Raw genomic sequence first — 27,028 nt, 5'->3', positions numbered from 1 at the left:
ACAAGGACCCTTCTGCACGTGCTGCTGGACAGCAGCGAGGAGCAGGGCACAGCCTGCTGTGCTCACAAAGACAGCGGGGCTGTCCACCCTGACACCGTGATGAAGGGCTGCGTGGGGCCGGGGCCTCAGGCGAGCCCTCCCTCTCTGAACCTCGGCTTCCCCGCCAGCGAGGTGAGCTTAACAGCACCGCCTGCCCCACGCGGCGGGGCCCACATCGCTGCTCTGGCTCCTTGTAGTGTCTGGGCACCCAGCGGGGGTCGCTGGGCCAGCTCATCTCACATCACCCCACCTGGTGCCCAGCAAGTGACCCAGCAGAGCCTGTCCTGGTTTGTGGGGAAGCCAGGAGTGTGGGGGCCTCGGGGTTGCTCCTGGAGGGCATGTGGGGCCCACTGGATGTCTGAGGACAATAAGCTTTCTCTGTGCTGGAGCAGGGCCCTGCCCTTTTCCCTCAGTGACGTGTCAACAAAATCAGGAGTCGGAAGTAAGGAAGGAACTGCTTGGTAACCGTAACTCGCACCTCAGGCCTGGACCCCACACCGCAGCTCTACCCATGTGTTTGTGGTCCCATCAAGCTGCAGCGTTTTCTCCCTAGCCTTTCTCAGGGCGTCAAAGAAAAGACCACCCAAGAGTCTCTGGACCTGTTTTTTTGACCAGAGAGGACGGTGGCAAGACTCTGAGTGTCTTGGTTGAACACCGAAGAGGCAGGGGCGCACAACAGCAGGACGGGTCGGGGAGGGCGGGGTAAGCCGGTGGGAGGCCGGTCACTGGAGCAGCCCCCCGCCTTACCGTTTGGGATCATCATTCCACCGACCATGGTTCCGAACACAACCGAGAGGGTGAGGGCTTTAAACCGCAGGGGCGGCATGTAGCCTCCAGCGGCGAAGGTCCCGTCTTTTTGCTATATGAAAGAAAATAAAAACAAGATTTAGAAATGACCGATTTCCTCTCTACTCTCCTGTAAGCACGTCCCTAAAGGGCTCTGCCAACACCCTAGGCGGGTCGGCCTGTGAGGTGGTGGGTGAGCGCTCCCAGCACAGGCAGCTGTGCCTGAATGTGACCCTGCAACCAGAAGCTTGGAGCCCCAGAAGGCCCAGGCTGCTCCTCACAGCAGCTATGGGGGTAACTTCGTTCTGAGAAACTTGGAACAAATCCTTCCGTCCTCCCTTTAGAGCAGTGCTGTGACAGAGACTTTTAAAAGCGCCGCATAGCACAGGAGGCACAGCACAGCCCCACTCACAGTAACACGCAGCAGTTTCAGGGTGCGGTGGGCCCCCATGTGCACAGACATGCTCAGCTTTGCCATCCTTGCCTCCAGCAGGTGCATCCAGGAAGAAGACAAGGGGAGAAGTCACAACATGCTACAGTCAAGCCCAAGAGACCATCTCAGGCTCAGCCTCTCACCCAAAGGCACAGAGGCACCAGAAGCATCTCATCAGGCTGTGGTGGGAGGTAACGGGAGAGAAGCTTCTAGAACAGCGCTGTGCACACAGGAGGGGCCGACCGTGATTACTGTTGCTGGGCTAGGAAAACACCACTCAAGTGAAGCTTCAACCCTTCTCTAGCTACAGTTTGGAAGCACCCAACATCCAGAATTGACTTGCAACGGTGGCTTTCTCAGAACAGACTAGAGCGGGAGGGTGTTAGGTCTACACCTTCTGGCTCAGCATCCTGCAGAAATTTCCCCAGGAAACACTCTAAGAGGAGAAGAAACAAGCAGCTACGTGCATCAAGGGGTCACAGGAGTTATCTGTGAAAGGTCAAGGGTGACCAGGAGACGTCAAGCAACGACTAGGAGGTGAGAGCAAGGGCGCAGTGACACTGGGGGTTTCTATGGATACACGTGGAGTGGAGACAAGAGATAATGCAGCGAGAGGAAATCTGCAGAGATGCACACAGACGCTGAGGGGAGCAGAAGGTCATTCGCGTGAGGTTGGAGACATGCAGGTAAGCTTTCCACTTGAGTTAACATTGCCTTTGTCACCGGTACTAATTTTCTAATTTTAAAAATGATAAAAATGGGTTACATACAGAGACACAAATGCTTCTCAGATATGAAGCACACATGTGCATCAAACGAGGACCCCAGGGCTCCATGAGCTAGCCTGCTGTGCCCCCAAGGGGAGAGAGCCTCGCGTGGTGTCCAGGCACCTGGACACCCAACAAGGGCAGGGGTCAGGCAGCCAGCTTTTCAGGGCAGGGGCTCTGCCTCAAGGTGCTGGCCTTGGTGGCAGAATCCGAGGGAGGCTGACTTGACCACGTGCCAGCCTCTAGACCACAAGCCTGGTTCCAGCTGTCCTAAGTAGCCACCTTCCCTGCCTGCCTGCTGGACTCTCCCCTCCCCGCCTCTGTGGCCTAAGCAGTTCAACTGACCACCAGGAGTCCTGGCTGACGCCATAGACCAGGCTCAAGGACTTGGGCAGGAACACAAGAACCACCACAGAGAGACGGGGCCAACCCCATGCCCTTGCCCTGGGGCATGAGCTACCACACCTGTACCACCTGTTGTCAGCTGGGCAGCAGTTAGCGGGGGAGTCTGGGTTCCAACTGTACATTTGAAAACTGCTCGCGCAGGACTACATGGAGCCAACCTACACATACGACAGCAGACCAAACAGCCTCTCTCAGGGCTCAGATGTCTTCTGTCAAACTGTTCAAACCTTCTGGTACACAAACCTAAAGAGAACGGTAGCCTGACCCCAGCACCGATCGGCCCACCTGGCCGGCCATTATACACGCCTGTCAGTCAAGCCGGCTCTCCTGAGTTCCCACCTGCTCCTCTCCCATGGGTTCATGCTGCAGCAAGCCCCTGATTTCCCACTACTCCTCCAACGAGGGACAGCAGGGCAGTCACAGGACATGGGCCTAAGCTGCTTGGATGCTGAGCCTGACTCCACGTCTCCTTCAGGAATCAACCTGGCTGATCTGGCACTCTTTTCTCCAAAGTTGGTTGGTTTAAAAAAAAAATCCCTATTAAAAGATTCCATTTTAACTGGAGTTTCTGATTTTTTACTAGAAAAAGCTCTGCCTGCTACTGCCCAGAAAAATAAGGAACTAGCAAAAGCCACTGGAGGACAATGTAACTGAGGCCAGGACAGGGAGGATTCTGGGCAGAACGCCATCCGAGGGCCCTGAGCACCTTACCTGCTGCTCGAAGAGCAGAGTGTTCAAGGCCTGTCTGCACGGCAGGATCATCATGGGGAAGCCCACGGCCACGGACATCATGAAGCCCACACGGATCATCTCAGTCACCAGGTTGGAGGGGAAATGCATGAGCACATTGCCCTCGGTGGCTTCAGTGAAGCTCACGTAGCCGAAGAAGCCCACCTGCAGGGGGACCAACAGCAGGGGACGTGTGGTGGGAGAGGCACACCCTCTCTGGAATGGCCTGGAACCTCGTCACGAGCAGCTGAAGCAGGACCAAGGCCCACCAGCTCCTGACTCATACAAGTCCCCTCTGATGAGCAGAGGCGGAAGCCCTGAAGGTGAGAGTCCCACGTGGCTTCTCCCTGCTTGGACAGTGAGGCACCAAGAGAAGGGAGCTGCCTGCTTGGAAAGTGAGCAGAGGCATGCCCCACGAGCCCCACGAGCCCCACGGAGGGGCTGGATTTAATGTGGCTCAAAACCCAAACTTGGGAACCGAGGGGTAAACTGCTGTCCCCACAGGCTGAATGGACAACAATCTGATGGACCATTCGGAAAAACCGACAAGAGTGGCGGAACCACAGGGTTCAGGAGAACAAGTCAGACTCGCAAAGAATTTATAGCTCTATCTGACATGTAAAAAACAATGAAGAGAATTAAGAAGACTGGAGGGGAACATCTACTGAAACATGAACTGCATCTGCGTCTACGGGCTGGAACTTGTGATTTTCTTTCTCTGCTATTTCTCGAATTTCTCACTGCTGCACCACCTTTCTACAGTGAGTCAGCAGAGGTCGTGCGGAGGCTCCAGGCCCTGGGTTGAGGTGCCCACGCTCCTCGGGGGATGGGGACACCAACACCACCTGGAGAGTCAGATCCCTGCCAATGCTAGTGCTGAGTGGAGGGGCAGAGCTGCCCTTCGGCTGCCGGGATGGGAAGAAGCAAGGACAGGGCTGTACTGGGGACTGGAGGGGCTGGGGGAGGGGAAGGGGCATGAAAGGGCTCTTACCATGACGTAGAAGGTGGTGACCACGTTGAGGGAGGAGGCAAAGATAGAGCTCATGGTTTTCACTGATGGCTCATCCAGGCTGTCGTACGTGGGCAGGACCTGGCTGTAAAAATAACAAGCAGCTTCGCGGAGCCGAGTCACCTCTCCCAGGCCCCCAGCCGAGTCTCCAGCACCTGCCTTCCCACGACGCCAGCCGCCACCAGCGCCGAGGCTGGGCTCACACAATACTACGGACGGCACTCAGCGCGTTCCCCGCAAGCACTCTCTGTAAACATTTCAGAAGTGCCACAGGATGAAAGGCCGTTTGTTCCACTGCAGCAGGAGCGTGACCGCTCCGGGGAGCTCCGGGCTGGGCTAAGCAGCCCGTGTTTACAGGGGAAGCAGGAAGCGGTTCAGAGCGTCGCTGTCAAAAGAATGGAAAGTTAAACAAACAAGCCGGGCCGCCTGCCCATCTCAGCGCCTCAGTGAGGGGCTCAGAGCCGGCATGGACCCAGCTCTGGGACGAAAGAGCGGCTGCAGCCCCACGGCCCAGGGCCAGCAGGGCAGCACTGCAGGGTGAGGGAGGATGCGTCCACGTGGGCTCTCTGAAAACGGCAGGCAGGGAGCCGGCACCTGTGAGAGGTGAGCCAGGGAGGGGCGGGTGCCCTGTGCAGCCCTGAGAAGAGACAGCAGGGGGACGCTGTGCTGAGGGCTCAGGCGTGGCACCCAGGGAGCCGGGGCCGGCGGTCACGCCGCATGGGAGGCCGGGAGGGGGCGCAGCAGGATGTTAAGTGAAAAGCACGACAGTCAGCGCAGCCAAACCCCAAAACCAACTTAAAAAAAAGTGAAAGGAGAACAAAGAGGACCCGCTAATGTTACTAACAGCAAATGACAAGGATGGGGGGGGCCTGGCTGGCAGAAGCGGGCACCGTCCCTGGCCCTGCACACTGCCCCACTGGCCACTGCTGGTGGGCAAGAGTCACCGTGGAAAGCTGTCCCTACCTCCGTGCTACAGAGGGGGCAGTCCGCGGCCACGGGCACATACACCCATGCAGACTAGGGAGGCGGCAGAGGACCTGCAGAGGGACTGCCCAGCTCCTAGGGTCAGGGCCAGGGCCACACCAGGGAGCCCCAGCACCAGATCTCAGGACAGGGGCATCCCCAGCACACACGGGGAGAAGCCCCTGCCAGGAGCCACTGAGGGGAGGGGCTGTGCCCACATGTGGGGATGGATGGGTGTGGCAAGGCTGTGGTGCTCGCCTTCCTCAATCCTGCCTGTGGCACCTGCAGAGCACCTGCTCATCTTACCGAGCAGCCCGTGACTCAGTTTACCTGAGTCAGAGGTGTCCACCTGCCCCCGCACAGCCTGGGCCTCCACGCGCTCCCTGCTCTCTCTGAGCTGCGCTGGGGGCCTGCTGGTCCTGTGCCGCCCTGTACTTGTCTCCCTCGAAGTCAGACCAGGGAGGGCCGCACACTGATGGCCCAGCGGAGGCCCAGTCCATCCAGGGTGGGGAGACCAGCCACGCAGCGGGGCCCATGGCCACCTGGCAAGGGCAGCAGGGCTCCCAGCCTATGCGCTTCAGGGCCAGATGTGCGGGGAAGAGCCCCAGCTCTGGACCTCTCGGCTCCACTCCCCAGGGGATGTGGGCACATCCCCAGGCCCCGTGCCTTCCATGAGTGGCAGACAGAATGTGAGCTCACAACCCGCCCCCCTCCGGAACCCATAACTCAACCGGAGAACCAAGCCCAAGAGACCCACTTGATGACAGAGCAGCCCCCACCGGAAAGCCAGACCAAAGCCACAGGAGAAAAGGACAATCGGTAACTAGGTACACGGCAAAAGCATGTAGCTTCTGTCACCAGCTCTAACAGGGACGCTAAACAGCAAGAGTGGAGTGTGCTCTGGCGGAAACCGAGCTGCCAAGCGAGATGAGAAGTGGGAAACGACGATTTGGATCTCGCGTGTGGGTGTAAACACAAGTCTCATCTGTCACGTTAGTTTACAACTGGCACGGTTCATGCCCGTGGAGCTGCGGGGGGCTGCTCTGCCAGACCCCCACCACCGATGGTCCTTTCCTGTCCCGGCCAGACTTAGGCCTCTTTTGAGCAAGGTTACCACCCAACCTGGCATGGATCGTAGGCTCCTGTCATTTGGTGGAGAAGGTAAGGCTGCTGGAATTATGGAAATCACTGCTCTGCATTTACAGAGCCCCAAGTGCCAGAGCGCACGCCTGCTCAACCACACACACGTGTGCGCGCACGCAGGCACACACACACGCACGCCTCTGAAAGCATCCCAGCAGCAGTCTGAAGTCAATGTTTGTGCAATTCCCTCTTAAATATTCTCACACGAATAGCTAAATTCTGGCAAAACGCTCGGGACTCTGTGAGTCAGATGGTTCGGGGCTGTGCTGTTCCCCACAGCCAACTCTGCTCGTGGGGGATTTGGCAAACTGGGCGTTGTCGCCAACAGTGCCGGCAACACATCTCAGGAACAAAGTCAATTTCTCTTCTGGTAAACACAGAACTCCCGCCCTGAACCCGGAGCAGGGAGAGGCCACAGTGAAGAACACCTTACTCCTCGTGTCCTGGATCATCCACTGAAGGAAATGGTGCTTCCCGCTCCCAGGATGGCAGCCTCCCCTTCTAACACTCACCCCCAGGGCCCCGGGAGCAGGTGGTACTTACGACTGGCAGGCAAAGGACATGCCAAAGATGGGGATGCAGCGGAAGACGCCCTCCCAGCGGATGTAGCTGACCCGCTGCAGCCACTGCCCACCAAAAAGGCCATGCTTGAAGGAGGAGAGCACGATCTGCGAGGAGAAGGAAGCGGAGCTCGGCAAAGGGCAGCACACACAGGCGGGATTCGGGCCAGGGCCGGGCAGGGCACCAAGGTGGCCGTCACCACAGTGCAGGCCCCGCACAGTGCAGCCTGGTGCCACCGGCCAGAGGGGCTGGGGGAGCCGGAAGGGCTGGGAGTGGTGCGTGGCCCCGGGGTTTCGGCTCTCTGCTGTGCCACCAGCTGGCCAGGTGCTACCCAGAGGAGCTGTGGGGCTTCCTGGCACCGGGGGCGGCTGCCCATCCAGGGCTGCAGATGGTAAGCAATGAGGCCCACCTGCTGTGCCCACCCCAGTCGCCTCCAGGTCAGGACAGTCCCCCAAGCTGGCAGGTCCTTGCCAGTCCTGCGCAGACATAATTTAAAAGACAGACCCATCAAGGACAGGGCTGCCTGGAGAAGCAGAGGAAGGGTCACTGGGCTGGCCCTCAGAGCCGAGGGGCACTGGAGACACCACCCGGGGCTCAGTCTTCTAAGGAGAGCCCACTGCACAGACTCTCCCATTCTGCTCCCACCGGAGTGGTCAGGGGCTCAGGCCCAGGGGCTCCCAAGGGGCGCCCTGAGTATCAACTCCGGATTGCACCCCCCTGCCCCCTCAACAGTCAGTGATAAACACTCGTTAGACAACAACTGCTCTCACCCCTTGTGACAAAAGGCTGGCCTCCTGACTCTTGGCCACAAAGCCCACATAAAAGGTCTTCCGTGAACTGGGGAGCATCACGCTTTCACTCCCTGCCTCAGAGCGCTCCCCTCCCCTGCGGCCCCATCTGGCCACCAGGCTCCTGTGGCAGATTCTACGTCACGTTCCCGTCAACCTCAGTGGCAGCTGGCGGCCCGACACTCACCACGAACATGAACACGGTGTAGAAGATGAGGGCCATGGCGCTGAAGGACTGGATGGAGGCCATCATGTTCCTCTGCAGGCTGAGTGGGAGCACGATGCACAGGGACACCGCGAAGAGCAGCAGCATACGGAAGGTGCCCGTGACCTGGGCGGAGTGCCAGGCGTTGGCCCACGGACGGCCCGAGCTTCCCACCCCGAGCCCCGGGACTGACTGAGGCCCAGCGCGCTTCGCCTCTTGACGTGCTGGTCTCAGAGCCCCTCCCACCGCTCCCCATCCAAGACGTGGACTGAAACAGTCCCCGGGCTGCCACGCAAGCAGCCGTGAGGTTTCCGACGTACCACACACCTGCAGATGTCCTTACCTGAAACCCGAACAGCCGAGCAAAGAAGTTGGACCCCAGGTCGCCAATCACAACGTAGAAGGCAATGCATGTTCCCAGCATCAGCCCAATCATGCTGCAAGGAAGGCGGGCAAGCTTGAGAGCTGAGCACCGGGGGTCCCAGTCGCACCCGCATTCCCCTGGCCACTGACACGCAACAACCCAAGGGAGGGGTCAAACGGGAGACATGGTGTCGACATTCAACAGTTTCCAGGGTTTGGCTGCGGAGTTTGCTATTTTACTCAGAATGAATATTGAGCAACACTAAACTTTTCTTTATGTGGTATTACATTTTTCTCTCAGCAGGAGGTTCTAAAAGTTCTTTCAGGTGGTACAAAAATGCACTGTGATGTTAAGACAAGTTAAAAGAACAATCAACTGCTTCAGAAAAGGGTTATTCTTTTCAGTTTGCAATTCCCTAATTTAGAAGCCTAAAAGTGCAATTTCTCAGCCATTTTTTTTCATCTCATAAAATTTTACTCCAAAGGGAGAATATGACATTTCCAGTTTAATGCCACCTTTATGCAACTGTGTTCGGGGCAAGGGGCGGGATGGGGGCAGGCATCTGATTTCAGGAACAGAACCCAGAGATGAAGTACAACCGAGGGAGCACCCCCCTCGCTATGCTCGGGTTTTCAATTTTTATATTTTTCTTAGTAAGACTTAAATAAGGCTTTTAGGCTTGACACTAATCATTTTAAGGGTACAATAAATTAAACTTTCAACTATTTAGTAAGTAACACTTCAGAGAAATATTTTAAGCTATGGACCAATCCACCTCTGAAACATCCAGCTCCCTGTGTAACAACCCTCCTGTTTCTCTTTCGTCACAAGTGAAGGACAGAGAGAATTACCCCCAATAGAACGGCGCCACCTACCTGGTCTCCACCAGCATCTTCCCTGCTTTCCCGTAGGCGTGCAATGCTAGTGCAGGGAGGGAAAAAGAGAATGAATGCTCAGTCTAAAGTGAGAGAAGCACATCAGTAAAAATATTACCAGTAAAAGTTGTGAAAGGCAATCTGACAAAAACCTGTGGGTCTGGAGTTCTATGGGTATAAGGGGATACTTGAAATTTTGGTCCCGTGCTTTTTTCAGATCTGCCTTCAACAAATAAGAATCACTGAAAATAAGAACAAAACTAGGGTGGGTCACTTTTCACACTCACACATCCACAAAGAAAACAAAAGAAAAAAGAAAAGAAAAACGGTCCCAGGGAAGCAGCAGTTTCCCTCTGGGCAAGCTAGGCTGCCAATAAGGAGGCTGAGGGAGACCTGCCTGGGTCAGGGGCTGCCCGGGACAGGGTGGGGGGTGCCCAGAGAGGGCAGTCAGCCCAGCCCCAGCACATCTGGTTTTCCCAGTCATAACAAAGGGACCTGGCTAAGGGCCTTCATGTTCACTCTGTGGTTTTAGCAGAAAATCTCAAGCAAGGTACTTTGGGACACGAGGGGACAAGTGCACGCAAGCCTGGAGGAGCCCCTCTGCCTGTCCTTCCTGACAGTGGAGCTGTTTCCAGCAGAGGAGAGATTAAGAGCTGACTCAGCAGGCCCCTCCCTGGACCTCACAGAGGCCGGGAACCCCTGCAACCCAGCCCCGTGGTGAGCCAGACGAGGGCTGAGAGAAGCTCTGATCCCCCAGGAGCAAGCAGGAGGGGGCGCATGACAGCACAGCCCTCTCCCTCACACGGGCAGAGCAGGAGACCAGAGAGCAGGGAACACGCAGGCCGCCTGATGTGAACGAGTCCAAAAAACCAATACTTTACTTTCAAACTACTCAGGAAAAAGCACAGCACTGCCAAAAGCCAGTGAACATGGAACCCCTGGGCTACACGGCCACGGGCAGGTGGCCTTGGGAAGCAAACGGGGGGTCATTCCGGCCTCCGGGCTTGTCCAACTACCACACGGACACGAGCACCTCAGGGTCCTCTAAGACTCACAGTCTGGTGCCCCTAACGTGAAGGTGGCTGGGGCCCAAGCCATCCCATTCCTTTCCTTCTCCAAAAGGAAGCTGAGCATCTACAGCATATTCTAAGTGCTCAGAGTACCCTGCCAGAGAGAGTTCCAGAACACACCCGCATTCTGGACAAAGGCAACTAAAGTTGCTCTCGGAAGCCAGAGAAAAGTCATGAGGCGGCACCTTTTCACCCAGAAAGACTCAACCGGTTCCCAGAGGTACGATTCTAGTGCGGCTGCCCCCGAGGCGCTGCCTGTACTGAGAAGGCCTGTGGTTCCCGCCCAGTTCTCAGCCTGGACAGCCCCACACACACCCCACACACTGTTCCAAGTGTCCAGCCCTCAGCCTCTTGCCTGGCAAGCCAGAGACTGCCCTCCCGCCCCTCTGGGCCGGAACCACAGCACCAGATCTGCCCCACGAGGCTGGGCGGCATCTGCTGGATGGTTTCCAAGAAGGCAGGTCCCTTCCCCACGCTCCTGGGTCGGCCCTCCCCTCTCCACCTGCGGCAGGCTCGCTGCAGCTCATGGGCTGGGCCCCGTGGGGACCTGAAGCTGGCACTCCTGCCAGGTGTGCAGCCGGGAGCGCTGTCAGGAGGGGCTCCCCAGTCTCCCCAGAGAGGCTGGCTCAGGGCTTTCTCCTGGGGCCACAGCCGGGCCCACGGCTCTGTGGCCGCTGGGCATGCAGAAGTGACTCTCAGGCCACCTTGTGGAACTCGGGACCCCAGCCCTACCCCACACTCTCTGCCCACAGTCCACAGCCTCCACTTATTGGGCAGAGATGGGGAAGCACACACCAAACTGTGCTATTCACGCAGAGGGTAGTGACCTCAACCCAGCCCTCCCCAGAGCCAGCCACCTGACCCCCGCTGCCATCTGCCTGGGAGGTATGATGACCATTTGCTGGATAAACAAGGGGTGGGGAATGCAGAGAATCCTGGGTGTCAGAAAGGATGGTTTTATGACCCTCATTTCCCAAGCCAAGTATCCACAGGTGCAGGTCACACAACTTGGGACAGGCAGGGAGGGACAGGCCCTCTGCAGGCCCCACCCAGCCATGATCGGGCAGCAGGCTTACCAGGGCCACAGAAACCTGGGCGGACAGATGACAGGACCACAGACGCGGTGCCAGAGCAGCTGCTGCACACGACTGAGTGCTACTAGGCGACAGCAAGGCCTGGTCACCTCTGCAGGCAGGGCCCGGGTCAGAGTGGCCTCGTGGGGCCATGACTTCTAGGTACAGCTGACTATCTGGTATAACTGTATATCTTCTGAAAATGGGGTTTGAAAAGTCTACTTGAAAGTCAGCCACACAAGGCAAAGGAATAGCAGATAAAAAGTAGATAAAATTCACAGAACTGGGTCTACAAGCAGCGAACAGAACAGCACAAAACACACACACAAAACACCAACAGAAAACACAAGACACACCAGGGCTGTATTTCCCCAGACTGGCAAAGTTCATTCTCCAGTGATGCCTACGCACAGGCCAGGACAGGGAGGGCAGCCCTGTGGTCACTTCCAGGGATGAACCAAACTGAGAAATGTCGCAGACTCAAACCTGAAAAAACCACTCATCCGTTCTTGGAGCGCGGAGGGCTTAAAAAGGTTATCTCTTGAGGACGCCTCTGCCGTTCAGCAGCTTCCACACCCTGCAATGCACTGTCTCCAGGCCTGTCCATTTCCCACCCCCCACCCCCCACCCCCAGCTGTCTGATGCCCACGGGCCCAGCAGACATGTGGTGCTGGGGGCTCCGCGGACAGAGGCCATCTGTCCCGGGCCTGCAGGACTGGCATGCAGTGGGCTCTCTCCTCCCAGGCCACCCTCTCTGGCAGCAGCACAAGCTCTGGGCCAGGAGAAGAGGAGGACAGAAGACCTACAAGCAGTGGAAATGGCCCAGGAGGTGTGGGAAGATTGCTGGTCCACAGGGTTCCAGAGACTCCCATCTCGTCCTGTGTAGGGCTCCTTTCCAAGTGGGGGGGGGGTCTCTCCATGTCAGAGATGGTGCCAAGACAGAGCCAGGACAAAGGGCAGCTGATGCTGCAGGCTGGGCCTGGGGGGACTGTGGGAGGTCACACAAATGCACCATCTTGTTTGGTACCAAAGGCGTAATCAGAGACCACAGGTGGTTTCAGATCTTTTTTGCTTCTGGGTAGTCAGAACTGGGCTGCAGCCACCACAAGCAGGTAAAGGTAGGAGCCCCAGCCAACCACACAGGCGGGTGTCCACGGGTGGTTTTCTTCCATCTTTCACACCTCGTCAAACCAGTCTGCCTTCTCAAGAACTTTCTAAGAATGTTCAGATGGACAGCTGTCAAAAACCACAGCCTCCCCAGTCCAGGGTCACTCACCCTCTTTCAGGGCACAGCCAAGCATTTGGTGGGAACCCTGAGCAGGGAGAAAGAGTCACCCCAAAAGCCACAGCCTCGCAGAGGGAGGAAGGGACCTGCCCTGGTGCACATATCATCCCAAGCAGAACTTGGCCTCATGGGAGCGAGTCAAATTTAGCCACTATATTTCACTTCCCCACGTGACTCCAACAGCAATGAGAGTCTGACAGCACCACTCTTATCAGACCGGAGAGAGAAGGAAGCAGTCCTTCAGTTTTGAGGTCAGAACAAATGTGAGTATCTCAGTGCCAATGCAAAGTAGGCAGACTGGAAGGAAACCAGAGGTCACGCTGCCAAAAGCCCACGCGTGGGGCTCACAGGTGTTTTTATTTTCTTTGGCCCTGGGAACCCTGCATACCGTTTCCTCTCGGCACCTCCTCCCTGCTGTAAGAGCTGGGAGCCGAGGGCCCACTGGGGCCTCTGCGAGCGGACCCAGCATCCGGGCCACACACCAGCTGGATGGTCAGGGGGTCCCAGCCAGAGGATGGGAGTTTTCCCCAGACGTGCATAGGGCAGCCTCTGAGACCACGTGTACTGGAATTTCAACACCCACACCACATATCCCCAGAATGCAACGTGGAGTCGAAAGGTCCGAGGTGGCAGACAGAATGCAGCCTTCACACACCAGCCTGAGGCGGGCGGGAGAGTGGGGGCCCTGCCCTCAGAGACAGGCTGCCCAGGAAATAGATCAAACTGAAACGAGGTGGAAAGCACAGCCTTCTTTGCCTCAGCTGAAATCAAAGGAAGAAAGAACTAGAGGAAACAAAACTGCAACCAACAGCAACCGGACATAGAGGGTGCAGCGGAGGAGCTGATGACTTGCTGCCGCTACAAGCCTGAGCCCAAGGACAGGCTGCCCATGGCATTCAAAGTGGAGACGTGCAGCAATATCTGGGTCAGGCAGCTCGGAAGGAAGGCTCTGGGGCCGCAGGCATAGGAGCAGAAGCTGCCAAGGCTGCCTGAACCGGGAGGGGCCTCTCTGTGTGGATGTGCATAAAGAGAAGGCAGGAGGACAAGCATTAACTCAATTTTAAAACGTGTTGATGTTAACAGCTTTGTTTTTTTTAACTGCATTAAATTTTAAAATAAGAAAAGAAATTGCTGCTCAAAGGACTCTTTAAGAATAAAGTAGAATAAAGAATAAAGCACTGGTGGTCCAGTCGTTAAGAGTCTATGCTTCCAGTGCACAGGGTGTGGGTTCGATCCCTGGTCAGGGAAATAATATCCCTCATGCTGTGCGGCATGACCAAAAAAAAAGAATAAAGTGAAAGAAAAGTACTTAAAAGACTAAGGCCCACACCCCCAGATCCAGACGCTGCGCTTTTTAAGAAGGTGCTGAGAAAGGTCCCGCCCCTCTCAGGGAGGCAATGCACTCACCCAGGCCAGCGTAAGTCCTCCGCTTGCTCAGGCTGGCAGCTTTCACCAGGAACATGCAGGACTGGTGCGTCATCCAAGAACAGAAGGCCAAGAGCAAGGCCCCCAGGACAATGCCACACTGGAGTGTTGGGAGAAAAGAAAGATGTTAACAAAACAAATGGGGTCGCAAAGAGTCGGACACAACGAGCGACTAAACTGAACAAAATAAAACTACCCAGCATCGTTATCTCACACGCTGAACACAGGTGAATAGCACAAGCGATGACCAAAAGCCCTCCCCTCGGCCCCCGCTCCCTAGACTTGAGGCCCCAGCTCTACTTTGTCCCCACGCCAATGGGTAACAGTTCCTGGATGGAGTGGTCAACACGTTCTGTCCAGGGACATAAAGCATATACATGTCCCCAAAAGAGCACCAGGGACCCCATTTCCTTCCCAGAGTCTCAAGGAATGGTGAGGGGTTGCCAGTCTCCCCAGTTCCCTGCAGACACCCTACAGCAAGCCACCTTCCAGCCACTTGGATCAACAGCTACGAGTGATAAACACATTCTGGAAGGAAGAGATTAAAAGTGACATCTACGCCTTTCTTATAAGTTAAACAGACACTCACCATCTGACCAGCAATTGCACTCGTAGGTATTTACCCAAAAGAAATGAAAACATGTGTTCATGCACAAACCTGCGTGCCAATGTTTACAGCAGGTTTATCTGTAATCCAAAAACTGAAAAAACAACCAACTGTCCTACTAGCATCTAGCAGAGTGGAATACACACACAGCCCACCAGCCAGCTCTCCTGCGCGCGGGTCACCACCCCACAGGACAGGTCCATGTGGTCAAACCCCATGCATGTGTTCCTAACTGCTCCAAACAGGAAACGCCACGCCTGCCTAGCAAAGGTTAAAAACCAGATAAATTGAGCAATGGTAGCCAGACACCTACGACATGATGCATTCACATACAGGTAAAACCTGGCAACACTGACCAGTGGGGTCTGGGGGTGGGAGGGCGACCCTCAGTAAGGAGGCAGGGGTGGGGGTGCTGGCAATGCTGTGTTCCTCAATCTGGGAGCTGGCTACATGTCTTTGTTAATATTATGAAAATCCATCAAGAGTACACCTAAAATGTGTTCACTTTTCTGTATGCATGTTACACTTTAATAAATTGCTAATTTTTTCGGAAAAGTACCCCAAATTATTAAAACCAAACAAACAAAAAATGCAAACAAAAACTTTTAAGTGACCTGGCTACCAATAAATACACACATCTCCAAATTGCCTCTTGGCCTCACATGGTGTTCTTGCCAACGGGCTTCTCAGAGAAGACGCTGAGTCTGAGTGATGAGTGACAGCATGTCCTAACTTGGCCAGGCCCTCGGGGCAGGGCAAACCACTTCCAGGTCTTTGCTTGCAAGAGGGCACCCACCGATCAGCTCTCCCCTCAGACAACTCAGCCTGGCCCATTTTTAAATGCTCTGGCAGGGGACTCATGCCCAGCACATAGTAAGACACTCAAATCTGAATCACCAGAGCCCTGCCACAGTGGCACTTGGCAGAGAGGAGTCAAGGAAGGCAGCACTGCATTTACAGACTCAGAATCAGCTAACTACACATCCCAGGATGCAGTTCTGTGCCAGGCAAGTCACAATGCACGCTGGGACACGTAGTCTTTCCAATACCCAGAGGTGGCTGGCCCACGCTGGGATTCACAAGCCAAGACACAGATGTTGCTTCTTGAAGCCGCCAGCGTGGCCTTCTACATAGCCCTGCAGTCTCCATCCTCCCACCAACATGCTCATCAACCAAGTCAGAACAACCACTCACACGGGAACGCTAAATGCATTTTCTTTTTGCTATTTTTATCCAAAAGATGCTAAATGTGAAAAGTGCAGTGTTACTCTAAAATTAAATGCTGATGCCGATTTTCAGTTCCAAAATATCCATCTTATTTTCATTTTTCCACCTATTTGGTTTCATCATGTAAGACTGGTCTTCGAGGCCTTGTTGGCCACCTGTCCTTCTCTGGTGTCCCTCTCCTCCTCCATCCTCAAGCAACCTAGCTAGTAGACAGCTCCTGCCCCAAGAGGCAGAGGTAACAGTATCTCCAGCATGGCACACAGTAAGCTAAGAAGTTCATTTTTAGGAAAGAAGTTACCCAATTTGATAATTCTATCACCTCCCTTCTCTACCATACCAAATGCCTGTTTATTTGTGAATTAAACAGAAGCCAAATGAACCCACACCTCAAAAATGGTGAGTTTCTTTCATGAGGTATTTAATGCTGGGATGACACCAATTTTTTAATATTTTGGATTTTTTCAATCAAGGTAACATTTGCATATGGTGAAATGCACAAATTTTAAGCACACAATCTGGAGTAATCACCTTGTAACCAACACCCCAAACTAGTTACAAGGCCTGGGGGTTTGACTGATGTGCTTCTGAATACAAGTGCAGTCAGGTCAGAGTTTTCAGAAATAATAAAGAAAAATAACACTGAAATCTATTGGTCACTTTACATTTTTGAAAGATCATATTACTTTGCTATATGTGCACTTGGATCTGAAATTATTAATTGTTCTTAAGCTTTTCCTTGAGAAAAGAGGATAAGATGGTTGGATGGCATCACCTACTCGATGAACATGAGTTTGAGCAAGCTCCGGGAGTTGGTGATGGGCAGGGAAGCCTGGTGTGCTGCAGTCCATGGGGTCGCAAAGAGTCGGACAGGACTGAGCGACTGAAGCTTTTCGTCGAGGTTATTCCCTCAATTTCTCTTGCAGCCACGGGGCGGGCGAGCTGCAGGGCCGCCTCCCCAAGTCCTAGTTCCCGTGAGGGGGTGAGCCCGGGGCGGCGAGGGGGGTGACCACTGCCTGCTGGACTCACCTGTTTGAAGCAGAAGGGCATGGTGAGGACACTGACCCCTACTATGCTGTTCACTATGTTCGTGATCAGCCCCCAGTTGGAGGCGGCGGCCGCAGTCATAGCGCGGGGTCTAGAGGCCCGGGAGCCCCAGTTCAAGGCGCCGGGACGACGGTGGGGCGTGAGACCGTGAGGGAGACGGGTGGCTGGCTGCCTGGAGGAGGCGGCCTCTTGGGAAGGCGGTAGGGGCAGTCAACCTCCAGACCCCGCCAGACCCCACGGCCGCCTCATGTCTTCCTCCCCCGCTGGTTCTCGCCGGCCACCTCCGTGTCCCCACGCATAGACCCGGAAGAATTGCGGGGTGCCAGCCAGGAACACCTCAGCCCGGCTTCGCAGCCACCCTGACACACACTTCCTCCTTCCGCGGGCTCCTCTGCCCGGAAGTGACGGAGAATAGGCGGTGCTCAGGCAGGGCTCTTACGGAGAGAGGCGGACCTAGTGGGGCGGGGCTTGGTGGGAAGCAAACCAATGAGAGGTGGGCTGGGTGTGTGGGGCGGGACCTGTGGGCGGGGCCCGGTGTCAGAGCACCTGTTCCAGCACCCAGCTAATAATCCTCCTGAGAACCTGGTATCCTGAGCCCTTTCTTTCAGGACCTGGAGCACAAGGAACTCGCCACAGCTCTACATTGTCACATACATACGGTATCATCAGTTGGGCTAATCTGGTGAATACAATGGAATCACATTGTGGTTTTTATTTTTTATCTTTAATATTTATTTATTTGGCTGCATGGGATCTTAGATGCAGAATCTTCGGTTGTGGCATGCTAACTCTTAGTTTCGGAGAAGGCAATGGCACCCCACTCCAGTACTCTTGCCTGGAAAATCCCATGGACTGGCTCCGTCTATGGGGTCGCACAGAGTCGGACACGACTGAAGCGACTTAGCAGCAGCAGCGGCAGCAGCAACTCTTAGTTTTGGCGTGTGGGATCTAGCTCCCTGACCAGGGATGGAGCCCAAGTCCCCTGCATTGGGAGTGAAGAGTCTTAGCCTCTGGACCACCAGGGAAGTTCCTCACTGTGGTTTTTAATTTGTTCCCCCAGTTACAAATGAGGTAAATTATCTACTCCTATTTTTATTGTCCATTCATATTTCTTCTCAAAATGCTTATTCATTTTTGCCCATTTTTCTAATTAGCTATTTGATCTCACAAATTTTGCATTCTTTCAATGTGCTTGATAACTAACCCTGTGTCCCTCAATTTGGGTTTTTCTGATGCCTCCTCGTTGTATTAGTTTTTCATAGCTAGAGTAACAAATCACCACAAATTTAGCAGCTTAACCAACAGAAACCTGTTCTTATGGTTCTGTGGGTCAGAAGTCCAGAATGCATCTCACTGGACTGAAATCAAGATGTGAGCAGGTCACCCCCTTTATGGAAGTTCTCGGGGAGATTCCATTTCCCACTCATTGGGTAGCTGGCAGAATTCAAGTCGTTTGGGTGGTAGAGCCAAGGCCCCCATTGTCTTGCAAACTGAAAACTGAGGCCTCTTCTCAGTTTCTAGAGGCCATGTTCCCCGGCTCATGGCCCCCTTCCTCCAACTTCAAAGTCAGCAGCAGCGGAGAAGGGGTCAACTCCCTCTCACTTCACATATCTGACCCAGCCAGGAAAAGTTTTCCAATTTTAAGTATTCATGTGATTAGATTGAGTCCATCCGGATAATCCAGGATAATCTCCCCATCTCAAGGTCTGTAACCTTAATCACAGCTGCAAAATCCCTTTTGGCATGTAAGGTAACATATTCACAGGTTCCCTGGATTAAGGGGTGCACGTCTTTGTGGGGAGCCAGTAGTCTGCCTACCCACACTCATGGTGAAATTCAAGTTACATTTCTTTGGCACAAATATTGTGGATGTGCTCCTGTGTTTCCATTGAATCCTATCAGATGCCCTACGATTTTGATTTGTCCCATTACTGGCTATATTCTCTCTGATTGCTTGATTAGATAGTTATGTCTTTCTCCTTAGTAAATAATGAGTGGTTTGTGGGGAGGTACTTTGAAACTAAATGTCCTGGTCCTTGTCAAACTTGCAACCTATGACTATATCGACAGCACTGTGGACTCCAGTTGTATTCAGAGGGTTATCATCCATTATTATCACAAGCTATTTTGATGTGCCGATTTCCTAGACTTGGACAGTGAGAGCCCCTTCAGCTGGCCCCTTTGTCCTGTGCTGGGTCCCTGTCATTCTCTGAGCACTTCCTTGCTTTCTTGCATGATAAGGTGTTCCAAGCTCATCGTGTACTTTTCAAGGATCAATCCTTTCTCCAAGAACTCCAAGGAGTCCTTTCAGTGGAGACTAGTCATAGAGACTGAGATCTGGGCACTGATCCTGGCCACTGTTCCTCAATGGGCAGAACTAGAAGACACGTGTGTGTACCACACTCACATCTAGATGTCTTCCTAGGTCCATGTACATATTGAAAGTCACATGTTCACAGCAGTATCTCCAAACACTGCCGGCGGTCCAGGGCCACAGTCTTCATCCTGATATTCTCCCCTTCGATACTTGTAATGCCTGAGTTGATGCTCTCCACCTCACTTAGGCTCCCATACCCTCCCCTGGGCTGCCCCACCCCCATCCCAGACTCCCTCTCCACCCAACTCTGGTTCTGAGTGTTCCCCCACCGGCAATTCCCACTGGCACAGACACTCACCTCACCTTGCACCACCTAAAGGTTTTAGGACTGATGTGTAAAGCAGAGAGAGTCAGGGGCATGGCCATTTTGGAACCTGCACCCCTTCCATTCTCGCTACCCACATGTGAGTTCAATCAGCAGAGCTAATGTGACACCGCTGTTCCATGGGAGCCTTCTGAAGCACAAAGGCTGTGTGACCCTGGGCATGTTAAAGAACCTCTCTGAGCACCCATTATTGGGGCATCCATCACTGAAGAGGCAGCAACTTTCCATTTGGTTGCTGGAGGTGACAGCCATAGGCACCATCTGGGGAAGGAGGCAGATGGGGCTGGACTAGGGTCCCACCTCTGGATGCTGGCGACTCAAGACTTCAGACAGAGGGAGATGTTGACCCCACCTGGCACACCTGTATTAAAGTGACAGATCCTGCTTCTCCCACATAGGTGCCTGCTTTACCAAGAGGGAACCCCTCTACCACCCCTTCCCCTTCCCTCCCTCTCCCCCACCTCAACCCTCACCAAAGACATTCAGGGACCCAGCCTGGGTTAAATCTACCTGGCAGTTGTGGCTGCTTTAGAGAAGGGCTCCTGGAGAAGGTGGCCTGGGCCCAGGAGGCAGCTGTGGGCAGAGCCAGAGCTGTGGCACTGTCTGGGACCTGGCTACCAGAACACTGGGTCAATCCTCAGTGTTTTCAGTTGTTAAATGGGGCTGATGACCCTGCTCTGCGAGTCTCTGAGAGGTCACAGGTGCAATCCTTTCTCTCCCAGAGAGCATCATTGTTTTTTTTAGCGATCTTCTGCTTTTTCAGGGCTTCCCAGGTGCGTGCGTGCGTGCCAAGTCACCTCAGTTGTGTCCAACTCCTTGTGACCCTGTGGACTGTGGCCCACCAGGCTCTTCTGTCCATGGGATTCTCCAGGCAAGAATACTGGAGTGGGTTGCCATGTCCTCTTCCAAGGGGCTTTCTAGGTGTGGCTAGTGGTAAAGAACCCGCCTGCCAATGCAGAAGACCTGGGTTCAACCCCTGGGCCAGGAAGATCCCCTGGAGAAGGAAATGGCAACCGACTCCAGTATTCTTGCTGGGATATTCCCACAGACAGAGGAGTCTGGCAGGCTACAGTCCATTGGGTCCAAAGAGTCAGACAGGACTGAAGCGACTGAGCATACACACAGCTTTTCCATCAGTCTCCAGTTTCCAAACTGGAGGCATGATGGGGGCCAGGATGGTCCCTCGGAAATGAACACTGGGGGGCTCTGGGCAGTTGGGACGAGATGGGCATCAGGGACCCTGCCTGGTATGGAGCCTGAGACTTCATCACCCCAGCAAGCAGGACTTAAATGTTGACTCTAGCCCAGTGGCTGAACTGTCCAGAAGGCCATTTCCATACCCCTCTCTGGTTGGATCCTCACTCTTTCAGGCTGTCTTGAGTAGGAGCAGAGCCTGGGGGCTGTCCTGAGCCCAGGGAGGTGGCCAAGGGAAGGAAGAGGGAACCCAGGCCTGGTGGCCCTGAGTCCCTGCACGCTCCCCTTGCTGTTTATATAACCCCAGAGCCATAAAACTGACAACAGTTCCAGCAGACAGGACTGGATCTTACTTAGCATCTGCTGGGCGGGGTGCCATCGGATCACGTGCTACGGAGGAATCCACCAAACCCCACCACCAGCCCCCCACTGCCAGGCTGCCTCCTCAGAGGAAGGGGTCATGCAAAAACTACGCAGAAGGACCAGCTTCACAGGGAGATTCAGGGCTGCACCCACCCCCTACACACACACACACACACACACACACACACGGCCCTGACCTTGGTTTTCTGGGTACGGGCAGTCAGGCCTTAATGAAATGTGAGGGGAGAGAGGGTCAGCCCTGGTGTTTTCCAAAGTGCGCTTACTCCATCCACATTATACTCCCCTTTGTGGTGGGGGAGGGGAGAACATGAGGAGGGGGAGGTGGGGCTGGCCCCACTGTGGTCTGGAGGAAGATTATGTCCCCTCGTCCTCTGTCAGGGCCCCCCCAAGTTGGAGATGCCTGGGGAGCTGCCCAGGTGCAAGGGAGCTTTCCTGGGGCTGACAAGGGGGAGCTGGCTGGGCCACCCTTAGTCCCCCACTGAATGGGCCCAGCTCTGAGAGTCCGTTCTTGGCCTCAGCCCCTAAAGCCAGGGACCAAGGGTTTTTCCAGCAGCTCAAGCCACTGGTGACCCCTGGGCTGTTGGCTCAGGTTCTGGGAGGAGGGCTGGGGGCCAGGTGCCCAGGAGAAGAAGGCAGGAGAGTAGCTGCTATTGGGCACCTAGGCTGGGTGGGCCTGGAAGATCCTAGGGGGCCCAGCAGGGTCTTTCAGAAGTTTTAACACCACTTCCCTCTGCTTCAGGGGCCTCTCTCTTGAGCAGGGACAGCTCTAAGACCCTCTGTTGGAAAAACCACAGACTAACTATCCAATCCTCCAGGGCCGCCCCCCGACCCAGGCCCCAAATTCCCAGAGACTAGGAAAGCTAGAAGCCTGGCAAGCAGAGACCAGACCAGCTGACCCAGCCCTGAGGGAGACCAGAAGCCAGCTGGGCCAAGAGTGGACCAGGCCTCCCCCACCCCAGGTGGCTCTGGGACCCAGGCAGGGGCTTCCCAGGGAGGCCTACCCTCCAGCCTTTCCTGGAAGGTAGGAAGCCAGAATGGGGTGCTGGAAGAGGCACCTACATTTTCTCCCAGCCGGCAGCCTGGCCCAGGTGCCCTCCCTTCATCCTCCCCAGGGGACCCCACTGGGCCAACCCATCCCAGGATGCCTGGTGGGGAGGGAGAGGGCCAAGAGGTGTTTTCTACAAGGAACTGAGAAACAGCCATCAACAGAGTTGCCTCTCAATGCCCCACCAGTGAGGGCCTGCCACTGCCCAAGCTCAGGGCCACTGCTGCCAAGACCACCCTCACCTTCTCTCCTTGCAGGTTTAAGGTGAATGTGGGGCCACCCCAGTATTCACATGTGCATTCCTAACTCCTGTCCCTCAGCATGTGGGGGGCCCTGATCCATTATGACTGGTGTCCTTATAAAAACGGGGAATTTGGGCACAAGCACCCACATGGAGTGAACACCTGTGAACACTGGCAGAAATTGGTATGACTCATCTACAAGCCAAGGAATGCCGGGAGCCACTGTCAGCACCAGGAGCTGTGAGAGGGACATGAAGCAGATTCTCTCTGAGAAAGAACCAACCACGCCGACACCCTGATATCAGGCTTCTGGCCCCAGAATTGGGAGAGAATACGTTTCTGTTAAATCTATAAGAACTTTATTCCATCAGCTCCAGGACATGAATGTCACCATACTGCGCTTTCCAGACACTCTCAGGTTTCAGGACCCTCAGTGTCCACACACCACAGCCCCTGCCACAGCCTCGCCTGCTCCATCTGACATGCTCATCTTTCCCCTCCTTGGCCACTGGTCCCCTGGTGCCCTTTGCCACTGCTTCTCCCAAGCATTGGCCCTGTCTCTTCTTGCATCTGGACACCCCTCGATGCATGAGCCGACTATGACCTCCTCTAGGGCCAAGTTCACCACACCACCTAATTTGCAGCACTCACCCTAGAGAACCACAGAATTTGGAGCCATTAAAGTGTGTGCCCAGGTGAAATTCCTGCCTAATTCCTGCAGGTAGAGAGGGTCCATGGAACATCCACCCTGGCCCAGGTCATCAGATTGTATCTGTTCCAACCCTTCTCACAGGGCAAATTCTGGACTTCTTGCTAGAGGCAGTCAATGGCAATCCCTAACTATTGCCCTCCCCATTTTACAGAAGGGAGAACTGAGGCTCAGAGAGGTGAGGTGATTTGCTCAAGACCATGTAACTCCTAAGTTACATGGCCTGGACCCAGGTCATAGTGGGTCCATAACTCCTTGTACTCAGGGCCACTGGCCTCTGCCCGCTGAGCCAAGCTGCGGGAGGCAGCATCTTCTAGCCGGTGGTCAAGTCCAGCACCGTGCTGTGGGGCTGGCTCCTGGGGACGCTTTTGGCCACATTAGGGGAGAAAGGACACAAGGAACACAATTGCACCACTCCAGACCCACCCCCAAGCTCACCTGCACACCAGCTTTAGGGCCTCATGTGGCCTCTGCAGACCTGTTTCCCACCAAGGCCTCCCCTGTTCCTGGTCTGACGGGGGAGCCCTTGACCGGGTCCTATCCAGCAACCAGGAACGGGAAGTGTGTCTCCATAGGGAAAGCCTTCTGTGCAGCCAGGGTGAGCTGGAAGGACAGTATGACCTTTGTGATGTCCCTGGTCTCAGACAAAAGCTGCAGATTATCATCTTGGCCACCAGGAGAAAACTCCCCCTGAATCTCATTATCATCTTGTAATTAGAGGGGGTGGTTGAGAATTCGACAAGATGGAAAACCTGCTTTCATCTACTTTTTTTTTTTTTACCCTTTTCTAAAAATTCCAGACACGAGGCGAGAGCTGCCTGGGCCCACAGGTGCAGCATCACACGTCCAGACACAGGGAGCCGCGTGCACAGGCCCCAGGCCCCCTCCCCGCAGGCCCTTCAGGGCAAGTGGGTTCCCCACCTTGGTCCCTGGGAACTTTGCAAGCGATTTCTCTTCTGTTGGGGTTGGAGGCAGATCTGGGGGTGCAGGAAAGGCAAGGTCGTGTCTAAGTTCATTCTCCTGAAGCACCAAGCAGGTTAAGAGCTGGCACTTGACTCCAGTAGCTCTGGAGCCTTAACCAGCAAACCATGTGCTCCCCTGCCTGCCCTGGGCCTCCATCCTCCCTAAGCGGGGATGCCAAGCTGTCCCATGGCCACTGTTCGTTCAGCCTCAGTCTGGCAGGCTGGGGACAAAGTCAGGCTGAGACCCCAGCATGCACTCAGCCCACCCTCCTCCTTGCGCCATGGATCCTCTGTGTGGCAGGCCAGTGAGGCACATGAGGCCTCACCCCTGCTCCCCAGGCTGCATCTCAGGAGTGGGGACAAAGGGTAGGATGTTCTGGTTGCAGATGTACGAGCCCCAGGCTTGCCAGGGTGAGAGGCCTCAGAGGCTTTGTGAGCCAGTGGGAAACTGCCATTTCATGCTCCAGAAAAGGGAAGGCCAGTAGTGGTGGCCGAAGCCTGGCAAATGCACCCTTCAGGGGCAGGGAAGGGCCTAGGAGACCTGCCGGCCGTCGTCTTCAGCCCCTTCTGCATCTGGCCTCCCAGGCCATAAAAGCAGGGAGATCTCCCAGGGATCAAACCCCTTCCAGGACAGCGGCCCTAGGATCAAAAATGTCACTTCTCTCCCCTAAAAGGTGTGCCTCAAACAGGGCTTGCCCAGGCACCACAGAGCCTGGGGTCCCCACTCAGGCTCCAGGGAAGGCTGTGACCCACGGGGTGGGAGGTGACAAGGGAAAGTCAAGTGGCCCCCTTCAAGTGGGGGAAGTCCCTTGCCCTCGTCATTAGAACACTGAGCTCCTCCAGGTGGCCCCAGCGGACCTGGTGGGATACGTTTCTGACTTCTCTTTGCTGGGTTGGGGGACAGAACTGGAATGGTAGGAGGTGAGAGAGACACAGCTGGGAGTCCTGGGGCACAGTTGGGCTGTATCCAGCTCCCTCATCGAACAGCTGCAGCCCCCCAGGCTCCCTGCGCCCGTGGCTGCCCTGCAGTCGACAGGACAGTGGGCTGTGGGGTGGGATGCAGGAATGTGACATGCCCAGGCATGGGGCTAGGCTTCTGAGAGCTTCCCCAGCTGTGCAGAGGCCCGGCAGATGGAGCCTGGGTAATCAGAGCCAGTGACAGCCGAGGGCTGATAAAGACAAGGCAGGTGGAGGTTCTAGGATAGGCCCTGCTGGGAAGCCAGGCCCCTCCACTCAGGCAGAGGGCCAGAGCTGGGGGTGAGTGCAGAGCGCAGCCTTTATGGACACAGGGGTCCCGGGCAGTGGCGGGAAGGGCAGAGAGCAGTGGATCTGTCTGGGCCCTCCGGATCCAAGCCCAGGCTTTGTCTAATCCTCAGCACCCCCCGTGTGATAAGGAGCAGTTTCTGCTCCCACAGGAGCTGGGGGACCCCGACCTGGCCCTCAGCCAGAGTAGACTCAGTCTTCAACTCTCCTTCAGAGGAGCTGCGGCTACTGGAAGGGCTGTAGGCACCAGGCAACGTTCAAATCCCTTCCCCATCTTCCAGCCAGTGGGCTGGGCATCTTCACCCAGCCTCGGTTTCCTCACCTGAAATATACTGTTACACACACAAACACACACACACACCTCTCCACGGCCATGTAAGTTAATTATGTATTAGCAGCTCAGTCGTATCCTACTCTTTGCGACCCCATGGACTGTAGCCCACAAGTCTCCTCTGTCCATTGGATTTTCCAGGCAAGAATACTGGAGTGGGTTGCCATTCCCTTCTACAGGGGATCTTCCTGACCCAGGGATCAAACCTAGATCCCCTGCACTGCAGGCAGATTCTTTACTCTCTGAGCCACCAGGGAAGCCCCAGTTAAATCACGGAGGTCCGCCTAGGGCCTGGTCCACAACAGGAGCTCCAGTCCCCTTCCCCCAGCCCTGCCCGTCCGTTCCTCTGGAAGCAGCCACGGCGGGCCCTGCTGCCGTCTCTGCAGGAAAAAGGCCAGCCTCTGCTTGTGGGCACTTGGCAGCTCACAGGACCTCGGCCCCAGGGACAGGAGGGCGGTCAGCACACCTGCTGCGTCAGGTGCCATGGAGGAGGAGCGGGTCCTGCGTGTGGGAAGCAGCAGGTGCACATGGGACGTGGGCACCGTCACCGCCAGCTGGTGTTGGTACTGCTGCTTAGGTGCCCAAACACAGGCAGGGTTTTCAGGTAAAAGAGGAGCTAATGAAATCCCAGGCTAGAGGGTGCTGAGCCCCAAGCTTGGCACCTGTTGCAAGTCCAGGGCCCATCAGAGACTGGCACTGATGACAAGGGCCACCAGGCTCAGATTCCAGCCGGGCTCCTCCAGCTGTCCCTACACTACCGAGGGGTGTGACCTCTTCCCTCAGTGCAGGGCGGGCAGTCAGACTGGCCGAGTACAGCTCCTGGAGGGTTCAGAGCACACAGCCTTCCGTCACACGTCGCCCCAGCTCCCAGCCCGTCCAGGCTCCACACAGACGACCCTCTTGTGCTCCACATCTCTGGTGGTGGAGGCAGCCAAGCTGGGGAGAGTGGAGGGGGCAAGTAGGGGTGAGGTCCAAGCAGGCAAGAAGCCCCTGGCCCCATTCCATCCTCCAGTCCCCTGGGAAGGCAGTCACAGGACAGACCCGCAGCATGCTTCCCCCACCCTTCCTGAGGGCCCCTAGCCCCCAGCAGGGATCTTGAAAGGACCCCTTTGTGTGGTGAGCCCCTCTCTGGGGCCTGGGCCATAAGATCACCTCAATTCCCAGCTGACAGGAACTGAAGTCACCCATGTTCAAGGCTATGGTGGGAGGAGTTACCCCAGAGGGCCAGACCTTTCTAACACTGTACCCCCAACCCCCAGGGAAGAGTGAGCCCCCTCTATGATCTGCAGGTCCTGCTACATAACCTGTGAGGCCTGGTTAAAAGAGAGTGTGGGGCCTGCTCAAAAGTCAGGGGAAATTCCACGAACGGTAGGAAAGTATAAACCTTTTCCCTTTCTT

General features: G+C 55.4%; 1 protein-coding gene across 6 annotated transcripts in view; it reads right to left on the bottom strand.

The window, feature by feature from the left end:
• The window catches only part of SLC38A10 (solute carrier family 38 member 10), a 41,518-nt gene extending 24,317 nt beyond the window's left edge, over positions 1–17,201 (bottom strand). For 4 of the 6 annotated variants that reach the window (XM_027518007.1, XM_027518005.1, XM_027518010.1 and 1 more), the window contains exons 1-9: positions 16,781–16,879; positions 13,903–14,020; positions 9,068–9,113; positions 8,172–8,265; positions 7,811–7,954; positions 6,818–6,942; positions 4,151–4,253; positions 3,142–3,324; positions 787–898 (exon numbers count right to left, since the gene is read on the bottom strand). In XM_027518007.1, coding sequence (XP_027373808.1) covers positions 787–898; positions 3,142–3,324; positions 4,151–4,253; positions 6,818–6,942; positions 7,811–7,954; positions 8,172–8,265; positions 9,068–9,113; positions 13,903–14,020; positions 16,781–16,879 — 1,024 coding nt within the window. Of the gene's footprint in view, positions 1–786; positions 899–3,141; positions 3,325–4,150; positions 4,254–6,817; positions 6,943–7,810; positions 7,955–8,171; positions 8,266–9,067; positions 9,114–13,902; positions 14,021–16,780 lie in introns of all 6 variants that reach the window. The other 2 variants (XM_027518004.1, XM_027518008.1) reach the window with 1 other exon arrangement.
• Between the last annotated feature and the right edge of the window lie 9,827 nt (positions 17,202–27,028).

This window comes from Bos indicus x Bos taurus, chromosome 19, assembly GCF_003369695.1.
Source record: "Bos indicus x Bos taurus breed Angus x Brahman F1 hybrid chromosome 19, Bos_hybrid_MaternalHap_v2.0, whole genome shotgun sequence".
NCBI lineage: Eukaryota > Metazoa > Chordata > Mammalia > Artiodactyla > Bovidae > Bos > Bos indicus x Bos taurus.
Note: the sequence above shows the minus strand (reverse complement) of the source record. Positions and strands in the feature narration are given on the sequence as shown.